Raw genomic sequence first — 11,502 nt, 5'->3', positions numbered from 1 at the left:
TCCTTAGCCCGCTGTGCAGGAAGAAGTGAGTGTTTCCTGGCTATGGGTGAACTTCCCGGCCAGCATTAAACAATACAGCATCCCGCCCCCTGTGCGGGGCTGTCTGTCTGCCTCGGCACTTCCAGGTCTCAGTGTGGTGCTAGAGTATCTAACACTTTCTGACTTGCAGATCATCATTCCCTTTTCTTGTTAACAAAGAGCAGTGCCGGGCACAGTGGCTCACACCTGTAATGCCCACACTTTGGGAGGCTGAGGCGGGCAGATCACCTGAGGTCGGGAGTTCGAGACCAGCCTGGCCAGCATGGTGAAACCCTGTCTCTACTAAAAATACAAACATTAGCCGGGCGTGGTGGCAGGCACCTGTAATCCCAGCTACTCAGGAAGCTGAGGCAGGAGAATCGATTGAACCCGGGAGGCGGAGGTTGCAGTGAGCAGAGATCGTGCCATTGTACCCCGGCCTGGGCAACAGAGCGAGACTCCATCTCAAAACAAAACAAAACAAACAAACCAAAAAAAACAGCTGAGTTTTAGGTCAATGCTTCCAGCAGGGAACAGAATGTAGATCTTAACAATTTTGTTTACATTATATTTATTTTCATCTTTTACCTTCTATTGATGGCAAATGAGACTGATTTTCCATTTACAGAAGTGATACAAAAAAAGAGTCCTGTTACAATAATTTTAATAAGTGAATAATGAGCCAATTTAAAGAAAAATATAAAGCAAATAATAGTACAGGTGGTAAACTAATATGGCAAAATTACTAATATTCAAGGCTGAAGTTTGGCCGGGCATGGTGGCTCATGTAATCCCAACACTCTGGGACTTGGGGATGTGTGGCTCTCTTGAGCCCAGGAATTCAAGACCAGCCTGGGCGACACAGCAAGACCCCGTCTCTAAAAAAAAAAAAAAATAGCCAGGTGTGGTGGTATATGCCTGTAGTTACACCTATTGGGGAGACTGAGGTGGGAGGATCACTGAAGCCCAGGAGTTCAAGGTTGCAGTGAGCTGAGATTGTGCCACTGTATTCCAGCCTGGGCAACAGAGTGAGACCCTGTTTCAAAAAAAAAAAAGTGGCCGGGTGCAGTGCTCATGCCTGTAATCCTAGCGTTTTGGGAGGCTAAGGCTGCTGGATCACTTGAGCCCAGGAGTTGAAAACCTGCCCGGGAAGTATGGTGAGACCCTGTCTCTACAAAAAAATCCAAACATTAGCTGGGCGTGGTGGTATGTACCTATAGTCCCAGCTATTCTAGAGGTTGAGGTGGGAGGATCGCTTGAGCTGCAGTGAGTTGAGATTGCATCACTGCACTCCAGCCTGGGTGACAGAGTTGAGATTCTGTCTCAAAAAAAAAAAAAAAAAAAAGATGAAGTTTGGAAAATTAGACCCCCAGGGAAATGGAAACTACATCTGCTGCTCACCCACCTGCCTCTCCTAAAGGGAAGATTGGGTACTTGGGGTCCCATTTCTGTGGGGTGGAGCATTATAAGTAAGCCTAGCTTGTGGCAAATCTGTCTCTCTGGACACTCCAGCAAGCTGGAAGGGACGATGATCAGAGGGCACAGTTTGGGAGCTGCCCTGCTCTGGGACTCCTCTCCACATTGGATGAAACTCAGTTCTCCCTGGCCATGGCGTCCTCACCATGGAGTGGTGAGGGTCCTAAGCTGAGACGTGTGCAGATGGAGAAGGACGGGCAGAGGAGCCTGTGGGTTTTCTCTGACTCCAGGTCCCCACTCCAGCAAGACAGCACCGCTTCATCTTGGCCCAGCACAGTTCCTCCTTGCACTTTGGGGGTCAAAGCCGCAGTTCATTTGAAACAAAATGCTCCTCTGCCTGGTCTGGTCCTCTCTTTGCGTATTTTCCTAGAGGACCTCACAGTGGGTGAGTGGACAAGGAGAATAGGATTCGTGCCTCTGGGAAACTGGATTTCTGTCATCTCCTGCCAGCTGTCATCGCCACACCGAGGCTGTTCAGCACCGCGGGACCCTTTCTCTTTGGTATTGGCGGCTTCGGTAAATACTGAGGGAAGGTGGAGGTGGTGGTCGATGTCTTTTCCTGCCTATCTGGTACCTTGGGTTCTTTATCTGGATGCGATCTTGAAAGCTTCTGGCCTGGTGTTGGCTCCACCCCCAGGTCTCTGAACCACAGCCCAGGCAGCTGAGCAGAGGCACTGCTGGGCTTCCCCTAGTCCACACAGCCTGGCCACCACCCCGACCTGGGGAGGGGGACTCCAGGTGGAAGGGGCCTGGGAGGGGCATCTTCCCTGGGGCAGTCTCAATCCTAATGCTGGACCCTGGGTCCCCGGTCCCACTGAGGCAGGGCCTTCCTCGGGGGTCTCTCGGGAACCCTGGAGATTCAGAACCCCACACTGGTCCGGCCTTCACGCTTCCAGAAAGCTGAGATCTGCTCCAAGGTGATCCGTGGCTGGAGGCCCCACTCGGGATCCGGGCTCTGTGGCCGCTGCCTCCTGGCCTGGGGACTCCCAAACTGGGCTCTGCCCTCTGGCCTCTGCTCGGGTTCAGCCCAGCTCACCAGGCCTGTGGCGGGGGGCCTCCCCTCCCAGGGCTGGGGCCCCCAGAAGGTGCTCTGGGCTGGGACCTCCTGTGGGGTCTGGGGGCTCAAGGAGCTGGGAGCAGAATTTGGGGCTGAGGGGGCATGTGGGGCAGTTGCTCGGGCCTCCAAAACACCCACCGGGGTGGGAGGCTCAGGGGCCCGGTCTGTCAGCAGGGGGACCGCAGAGCCGTACCAGTCCTCAGAGCGCTCTCGGGCGGTGCCCATGGGCTCAATCCACAGCTCTCCTCCTGGGCGCCACACCAGGGTGGGTGCATGGTGGCTGGGGTCTGGGCGGAGAGCGCGGCGGAACAGGCGTTCAGCCAGCACAGCGGTGGTGAGGATGAAGAGCGCAGCCAGGGTGGCCAGGGCCAGCATGATGGGTATGCAGGGCCCACAGGGCAGTGAGGGCCATGGGGCTGCCTCCCACGTGGGGGGCCCCTCCACGCGCCCAGAGGGCGGCTCTGGAGTCGACGGCATCTGGGAGACATGGGGCGAGAAGAGGAAGTAAATGAGGGAGAGGGGGTACAACCAACATGAGAGAGAGACAGCAGGTGTCCCAGAAAGCCTGGGAGAGGGGCTGGGCTCGGGGGCTCATGCCTGGAATCCCAGCACTTTGAGAGGCCGAGGCAGGATGATCGCTTGAGCCCGGGAGTTCAAGACCAGCCTGGACACACAGTGAAACCTCATCGCTATAAATAATTTAAAAACTAGCTGGGCGTGGTGGCTCACACCTGTAGTCCCAGCTACACAGGAAGCTGAGGTGGGAGGATTACTTAAGCCCAGGAGTTTGAGGCTGCAGTGAGCCCAGATTGCACCACTGTCCTCCAGCCTGGGTGACAGGGCAAGACCCTTTCTCAAAAAAGAAAAAGAACATTCTGGAAAGACAGAGGAGCAAGGGGGACCAGAAAGGGTAAGCGTGAGCCAGGTGGGGCGGGAGGACAGTCAGCCTACCTATGCGCACAGCCAGGCCCTCTTGCCCAGCTCTCCAGGCCGTTCCAGAAGCCCCATTTCCCTCCCGGACCCCAGGGTGCCTCAGACCAGAAAGATCTTGAGGGCCTCTTTCCTCCCCACTCGGCCCCCTCAAGTCTTGCTCAGGCCTAGAGAGGAAGTGGTGGGTGAAGAAATGAGAACTTCCCTTCCCACCGGCTCCCCTGTGTGTGTCTCCCCTACCGCCTCCCGCTGGCCACCTCTGCTGGCCCCTTGGGGCTCCTTTGCCCCTCACCAGTCTCCTTGGACTTGATCTTGTTCTCATAGGCTCCGTGAAATCCTGGAATCTGCTGCCAGGCCAGGCCAGGCCTCCGGAGGCGCCTCTGCACCCCTCCCAGGCTCCCCAGCTTTGCCCAGGCTCTGGCCTGTCTCTATCTGTCTTGTTTGTCTCTGCATACCTCTCTCTGTCCCCCACATCCTCTATCTGCAGGGGCCTCCTGCACCCCTCAACTCACCTTGGGTCAGTCCCTGGGTGCCTCTGCCTCCTAGAGCCACTCTTCCTGGTGCCAGACTAAGAGATGCAGGCTCGGAAGGTGCAGGGCAGTCCGCCTTTCAGACATAGAGGCCAGGCCTCGGATGAAGGCGGAAGGGAGGGCACCGCCTGTCGCTGAGCAACTGTGCCCCAGCTCGCCTGCTCCCCGGGGAGTGTTTGTTTCCAAAGCAACCCAAGGGGATGTGGTCACTGCGGTGAGGAGGCTTTTCCTGGGGTAAGGTGGGGCTGGAACGGGCAATGGCTCTGTTGAACTTAGTGTCACCCCATAGCCAGGCCCTGGGCCCCAGAACATTCACCCAGAAGCTGAGAAAGAGGATGCAGGAGCTAGGCACAGTGGCTCACCCCTGTAATCCCAGCATTTTGGGAGGTCAAGGTGGGCAGGTCACCTGAGGTCAGGAGTTCGAGACCAGCCTGCCAATATGGCGAAACCCCATCTCTACTGAAAAATACAAAAGTTAGCCGGGCGTGGTGATGGGCACCTGTAATCCCAGCTGCTCGGGAGGCTGAGGCAGGGAGAATCACTTGAACCTGGGACTCGGAGGTTGCAGTGAGCTGAGATTGTGCCACCACACTCCAGCCTGGTCGACAGAGAGAGACTCCGTCTTTTTTTTTTTTTTTGAGACGGAGTCTCGCTCTGTCGCCCAGGCTGGAGTGCAGTGGCCAGATCTCAGCTCACTGCAAGCTCCGCCTCCCGGGTTTACGCCATTCTCTCGCCTCAGCCTCCCGAGTAGCTGGGACTACAGGCGCCCGCCATCTCGCCCGGCTAATTTTGTATTTTTTTAGTAGAGACGGGGTTTCACCGTGTTAGCCAGGATGGTCTCGATCTCCTGACCTCGTGATCCGCCCGTCTCGGCCTCCCAAAGTGCTGGGATTACAGGCTTGAGCCACCGCGCCCGGCCAAGACTCCGTCTTAAAAAGAAAGAAAAAGAAATAGGACATAGGTAATCTAGCCCGTACATTCCTAGAGAACCATGGTGCCTCCCCCTGCTCCTCCTGGGAGGATGCCCCATTCCATCCTGCCTTGTCCTATCCACGGTGCCTCCCCAGATCCGCTCCTGCCATCCAGCCCCCACAGGCACCCGCTGCTTGACCAACTTGCTTCACACTTTTTTTTTTAATTTTTTTTTTTTGGTAGAGATGGGCTCCTGCTATGTTGCCCAAGCTGGTCTCAAGCTCCTGGCCTCAAGATAAGCTCCTGCCTCAGTCTCCCAAAGTGCTGGGATTACAAGTGTGAGCTACCACACTGGCTCCTGCCTCATACTTTTAATTAACATAAGTCTCTCTTCAGACCATTTAGCCCCCATTCTGGTTGGAAAATATCAGTGAGGTGAGGCTTGGGTAACAAAAATGTCAGGCCTCTGGGAGGAGTCCAGGGTATAAGAACAGGCGTGGGCTTGTTTCCAAAACACTGACTATCCTCATGTCTGTCCCTCTTTGCTGGGGCTGAAGGTGGGAGGAGTCTAGAGCAGAGTGTGACGAGATGTCATCAGGCTTTGGAGTCCAAGAGACTTTCTGAGATTCTCTAGTTTGACTCACTTATCCACAGATGACAAAGTAAGGCTTAAAGAAAGGAGATGACATGACCAAAGTGTCATGACCAATGTATGTGTGGGACAGCATGTGGCGGCCGGGGTGGTGGAAGAATAGTTAGAAATCCCTGGGCTGGGCGAGGTGGCTCATACCTGTAATCCCAGCACTTTGGTGGGCGGATCACCTGAGGTCAAGAGTTTGAGACCAGCCTGACCAACATGGCAAAACCCTGTCTCTACTAAAAATACAAAAATTAGTCAGGCGTGGTGGCACGTGCCTATAATCCCAGCTACCCAGGAGCTGAGGCAAGAGAATCGCCTGAACCTGGTGCAATGAGCCGAGATCGCGCCATTCCACTCCAGCCTGGGCAACAGAGCAAGACTCCATCTCAAAATAAATAAATAAAATAAAATAAATGAATGAAAAGGCATTCTCAGTCAGACTGCCCCGTCCTGGTGATTTTGAGCCCTGGCAGGAGGAGGTGGAGATGGAGAGTTCGGGGGAAACCACCTTTGCAAAATTAGGACTGAGACCGTGAAAGAGATCTAACTTAACCGACACCATCTTGCTTCTAACCTCCAAGCTGTCTTTGTTTATTCCTGGGTGTAGGCTGAACTAACTTTGGGAGAAACTTAGTTTGTAGTTTATAGTTTAAACAAAGACAGTAACAGCCCTTTCCCAAAGCAGACCTCCTTCTTGCCTGGGGACTAGACTGACATTAGTCATTGGGTTAGAAATTATGGTTTAGGAGTCATGCAGCTGCAGGCTACAAGATTCTGACCCTCCCTACTGCTCCTAAGATCAGTGCTTGAGATATTTTGCACACCCTGCACTTGATGGATCAGCTGGCACCGCCCAGATCAATAAACTGGCTCATTTGGTCTTGTGGCCCCCACCCAGGACTGACTGCAAGAAGACAGCTCTGACTCTCCATGATTTCATCTCTGACCAGTCAGCATTCCCAGCTCACTGGCTCCCTGCCCACGCACCAAGTTGGCAGTGGCTCACGCCTGTAATCCCAGCACTTTGGGAGGCCGAGGCGGGCGGATCACAAGGTCAGGAGATCCTGACTAACACAGTGAAACCCTGTCTCTACTAAAAATACAAAAAATTAGCCAGGCATGTTGGCGGGCGCCTGTAGTCCCAGCTACTCAGGAGACTGAGGCAGGAGAATGGCGTGAACCCGGGAGGCGGAGCTTGCAGTGAGCCGAGATCATGCCATTGCACTCCAGCCTGAGCGACAGAGCGGGACTCCGTCTCAAAAAAAAATAAAAAATTTTAAGAAGTCAACCAAAAACAATTTCAGTTCAGCAATTTGTTTCAGTTATTTCTTCTTACTTGGAAATAATCCACACATCTAATGAATATCTAATAGTTAATTTAATAGAACATAATAGAATATTTAAAATTACATGAAAAATTTATTTATAAGAAATTATCCATTACATAGTTTATTTTTAACAGTTTCCCTAGATTATTTATGAAAACTGAGATATTAGGCAAGGATAGTCATTATTTCAGGTTACTTCCCCGTTAATCATTTTTATAGCCTGTGACAATCAGGTGTTCACCTAAGTAAGAAGCTTAAACATATGAGTAATTTCTTGATAACTCAGGAGACACAGATTTTTTTTTTTTTTTTTTTTTGAGGAGGAATCTCGCTCTGTCTCCTAGGCTGGAGTGCAGTGGTGTAGTCTCGGCTCGCTGCAACCTCCGCCTCCCAGGTTCAAGCAATTCTCCTGCCTCAGCCTCCCGAGTAGCTGGGACTACAGGTGTATGACACCTGTATTTGTAGTAGAGATGGGGTTTCACTATGTTGGTCTCAAACTCCTGACCTTGTTATCCACCCACCTCAGCCTCCCAAAGTGCTGAGATTACAGGCGTGAGTCACCATGCCCTGCCTCACTTTTTCTTTTAATTAATTTTTTAAAAAGTTTTTTTAGACAGAGTCTTGCTCCGTTGCCCAGGCTGAAGTGCAGTGGCTCAATTTCAGCTCACTGCAATCTCCACCTCCTGGGTTCAGGTGATTCTCCTGCCTCAGCCTCACAAGTAGCTGGGATTGCAGGTGTGCACCACCATGCCTGTCTATTTATTTATTTATTTTTGAGACAGAGTCTTGCTCTATTGCCCAGTCTGGAGTACAATGGCATGATCTCGGCTCACTACAACCTCTGCCTTCCAAGTTCAAGTGATTCTTTTGCCTCAGCCTCCCAAGTAGCTGGGATTACAGGCACCCGCTACCATGCCCAGCTAATGTTTGTATTTTTGGTAGAGATGGGGTTTTGCCATGTTGGTCAGGCTGGTCTTGAACTCCTGACCTCCAGTGATCTACCCGCCTCGGCCTCCAAAAGTGCTGGGACTACGAGTGTGAGCCAGCATGCCCAGCCATTTTAAGTTAAATAGAGATGGGGTCTCGCTATGTTCCCCAGGCTGGTCTCAAACTCCGGGCCTGGAGCAGACCTCCCACCTCAGTGTCCTGAAGTTCTGGGATTATAGGTATAAGCCACCATACCTAGCCTAATCCAAACACTTTGGGAGGCAAGAGGATTGCTTGAGGATAGTAGTTCAAGACCAGCCTGGGCAATACAATGAGACTCCATCTCCACCAAAAAAAAAAAAAATTAGCTGGGCATGGTTTCATGTGCCTGTAGTCCTAGCTACTCAAGAGGCTGAGGCAGAGGATAACTTGAGACCAGGAGTTCGAGGTTACAGTGAGTTATATCATGCTACCTGGACAGCAGAGCAAGATCCTGTCTCTTAACAACAACAAAAAATTATACAAACACAGGTCATTATGTTTGAAATTTGATTTATAGTCTATAACCCGTGTGTCAGACCCTGAAACCTTAAGACATCTAGTGGAGATAAATATAAAACTGTCTGACCAGTGAACCCAAGCAAAAATGTATGCTGACAATTCTGAAGACATTTCTATTTTTATTTTACCAATACTTTATTTATTTATTTTATTTATTTATTTATTTATTTATTTATTTATTTATTTATTTAAAGAGTTTTCCTCGGCCATGCTGGCTGGAGTGCAGTGGCACGATCTCAGCTCACTGCAACCTCTGTGCCCGGGTTCAAACAATTCTCCTGCCTCAGCCTCCCAAGTAACTGGGATTACAGGCACTTGCCTCCACACCCGGCTACTTTTTTTGTATTTTTAGTAGAGACAGGGTTTCCTCATGTTGGCCAGGCTGATCTCAAACTCCTGACCTCAGGTGATCCACCCACTTCACCCTTCCAAAGTGCTGGGATTACAGGTGTGAGCCACTGAGCCCCGCCTATTTTACCAATAGTTTTAAAACCAGCTTATTTATTAAAGATTAAAGATTTACTTAAGTCACAGGAAGTAAAAGACATCTGGATTAATTACTCTCTCTCTCTATATATATATACATAAACACACAAATACACACACACATAGTAACTTGTATATATTTTCTTTTTTAACAAAGGGAATCTTACTCTGTCACCCAGGCTGGAGTGCAGTGGCACAATCATAGCTCACTGTACCCTCAGACTCCTGGACTCAGGTGATCATCTCACCCCAGCCTCCTGAGTAGCTGGGACTACAGGCACAGGCCACTATGCCCAGGTAATTTTTTTTTTTTTTTGAGTCGGAGTCTCGCTCTGTCGCCCAGGCTGGAGTGCAGTGGCCGGATCTCAGCTCACTGCAAGCTCCGCCTCCCGGGTTTACGCCATTCTCCGGCCTCAGCCTCCGGAGTAGCTGGGATTACAGGCGCCCGCCACCTTGCCCGGCTCGTTTTTTGTATTTTTTAGTAGAGACGGGGTTTCACCGTGTTAGCCAGGATGGTCTCGATGTCCTGACCTCGTGATCCGCCCGTCTCGGCCTCCCAAAGTGCTGGGATTACAGGCTTGGGCCACCGCGCCCGGTCGCCCAGGTAATTTTTAAATTTCATGTAGAGTTGGGGTCTTGCTATGTTGCACAGGCTGGTCTTGAACTCCTGATCTCTAGTGATCCTCCCACCTTGGCCTCACAAAATGCTGGGATTATAGGTGTGAGCCACTGCACCCAACAATATTTGCAACTATATAAGCACCCAAATATATAAGTAGAATTTCTTAAAGGATTTCTGGCCAACTATGCCAGATATTTTGCATAATACACGTACATATGCATAAACACATCTAAACACACATACAGGCCTGGCATGGTGGCTCATGTCTGTAATCCTAGCACTGTGGGAGGCCGAGGCAGGAGGATTGCTTGAGCCCAGGAGTTCTAGACCAGCCTGGGTAAACACAGAGAGACCCCGGCTGGGCATGGTAGCTCATGCCTGTTAATCCCAGCACTTTGGGAGGCCAAGGTGGGCAGATCACCTGAGATCAGGAGTTCCAGACTAGCCTGGCCAACCATGGCCAAAATGATGAAACTCGTCTCTACTAAAATACAAAAACTAGTCGGGCACAGTGGCAGGTGCCTGTAATCTCAGCTACTCAGGAGGCTGAGGTGGGAGAATCGCTTGAACCTGGGCGGTGGAGGTTGCAGTGAGCCAAGATTGTTCCACTGCACTCTAGACTGGGCAACACAGTGAGACTGTATCTTAAAAAAAACAAAAACAAAGAAACCCAAAACTAAGACCCCCATCTGTACTTAAGAAATAAAAATTTAAAGAACACAAAAAGCAAAAGCAGAACAAAACAAAACAAAAACACGTATACACACACATAAAGGTCTTATAACTTTCATTTTAGAATGTAAGTCATGAGTTAGTAACACAAGCTCACCAGTTTATTTTATTGGCTCACTGCAACCTCTGCCTCCCAGGTTCAAGCGATTTTCCTGCCTCAGCCTCCCGAGTAGCTGGGCTTACAGGAGCGCACCACCACGCTCGGCTAATTTTTGTGGTTTTTAGTAGAGACAGAGTTTTGCCTTATTGGCCAGGCTGACCTCAAACTCCTGACCTCAGGTGATCCACCTGCCTCAGCCTCCCAAAGTGCTGGGATTACAGACGTGAGTCACTATGCCCAGCAAGCTCACCAGTTTATAAAAGACAGTTGGATCCAAATTATACTTCTGATAAAACTGGACCTGTTCACATGGCTAAATTTTATTTCCCCCAATAAGTAATCTGATGAAGGCTGCAGACCAAAATTTTGAGTAAAGCAGTTCCAAGGCAGTTTAATTTTTTAAAAAAACAAAAAACAAAAACTTTTTTACACATTAAAAGAAATTTTTTTTTTTTCCGTTTCGGCTGAGTGAGGTGGCTGGTGCCTGTAACCCCAGCACTTTGAGAGGTTGGTGTGGGAGGACTGCTTGAACCCATGAGCTCAAGACCAGACTGGGCAACAAAGTGAGATCTCATCTGTACAAAAAATAAGAAAATTACCTGGGCGTACTGGTTCATGCCCATAGTCCCAGCTCAGGATTCAACTGGGGAGGTTGAGGCAGGAAAATTGCTTGAGCTCAGGAGGTTGAGCTGTGTTTGTGCCAGTGCATTCCAGCCTGGGCATGAGAGTGAGACTGTCTCAGAAAACAATTTTTTTCTCAGTTTCAAATGAGTTTAGTATTAAATTTTCAATTGTTTACATTATAGCCAGGATTGGCTAAATTGCATAAGAAATACAAAATATCTAAGTACCCTGGAACTAGTAACTCACTGTTTGCTGGTCTGGTTTGATTAGCAAATGTGGGCAGGAAAGAATTTTGACAGGTGTTTTGTTCTGTTTTGTTTTTGCTTTTGCTTTTTGGCCTCTGTGTGGCAGAAAAAGTGACATTTTTGCTGGACAGAGATACCTTACATTATTGCTCTGAGCTCAAGGTTTCAACTTCTTTGATCTGAGATAGTCTAACTTTTATAAACTTTTTTTTGGTGTTTTATTTTATTTTATTTTATTTTATTTTATTTGAGATGGAGTCTTGCTCTGTTGTTCAGGGTGGAGTGCAGTGCCGTGATCTCGGATCACTGCAACC

The 11,502-nt window shown here is 50.0% G+C and overlaps 2 protein-coding genes across 2 annotated transcripts in view; one reads left to right on the top strand and one right to left on the bottom strand.

The window, feature by feature from the left end:
* Positions 1-572: 572 nt before the first annotated feature.
* On the bottom strand, positions 573-4,156 carry CUNH16orf54 (chromosome unknown C16orf54 homolog). Its single transcript, XM_033218094.1, has 2 exons — positions 3,994-4,156; positions 573-3,028 (listed from the first exon to the last, which is right to left on the bottom strand). Exon 2 carries the CDS (start codon positions 3,026-3,028, stop codon positions 2,354-2,356), a length of 675 nt encoding a protein of 224 aa, XP_033073985.1. The 5' UTR covers positions 3,994-4,156; the 3' UTR covers positions 573-2,353.
* The window catches only part of ZG16 (zymogen granule protein 16), a 32,237-nt gene continuing 24,091 nt past the window's right edge, over positions 3,357-11,502 (top strand). Inside the window, exon 1 of the mRNA XM_033218098.1 lies at positions 3,357-3,461. The gene's annotated coding sequence lies outside the window, so the exon portion shown is untranslated. The remainder of the gene's footprint in view (positions 3,462-11,502) is intronic.

Source organism: Trachypithecus francoisi, unplaced genomic scaffold (assembly GCF_009764315.1).
Source record: "Trachypithecus francoisi isolate TF-2019V2 unplaced genomic scaffold, Tfra_2.0 Lachesis_group10, whole genome shotgun sequence".
NCBI classification, from domain to species: domain Eukaryota; kingdom Metazoa; phylum Chordata; class Mammalia; order Primates; family Cercopithecidae; genus Trachypithecus; species Trachypithecus francoisi.
Note: the sequence above shows the minus strand (reverse complement) of the source record. Positions and strands in the feature narration are given on the sequence as shown.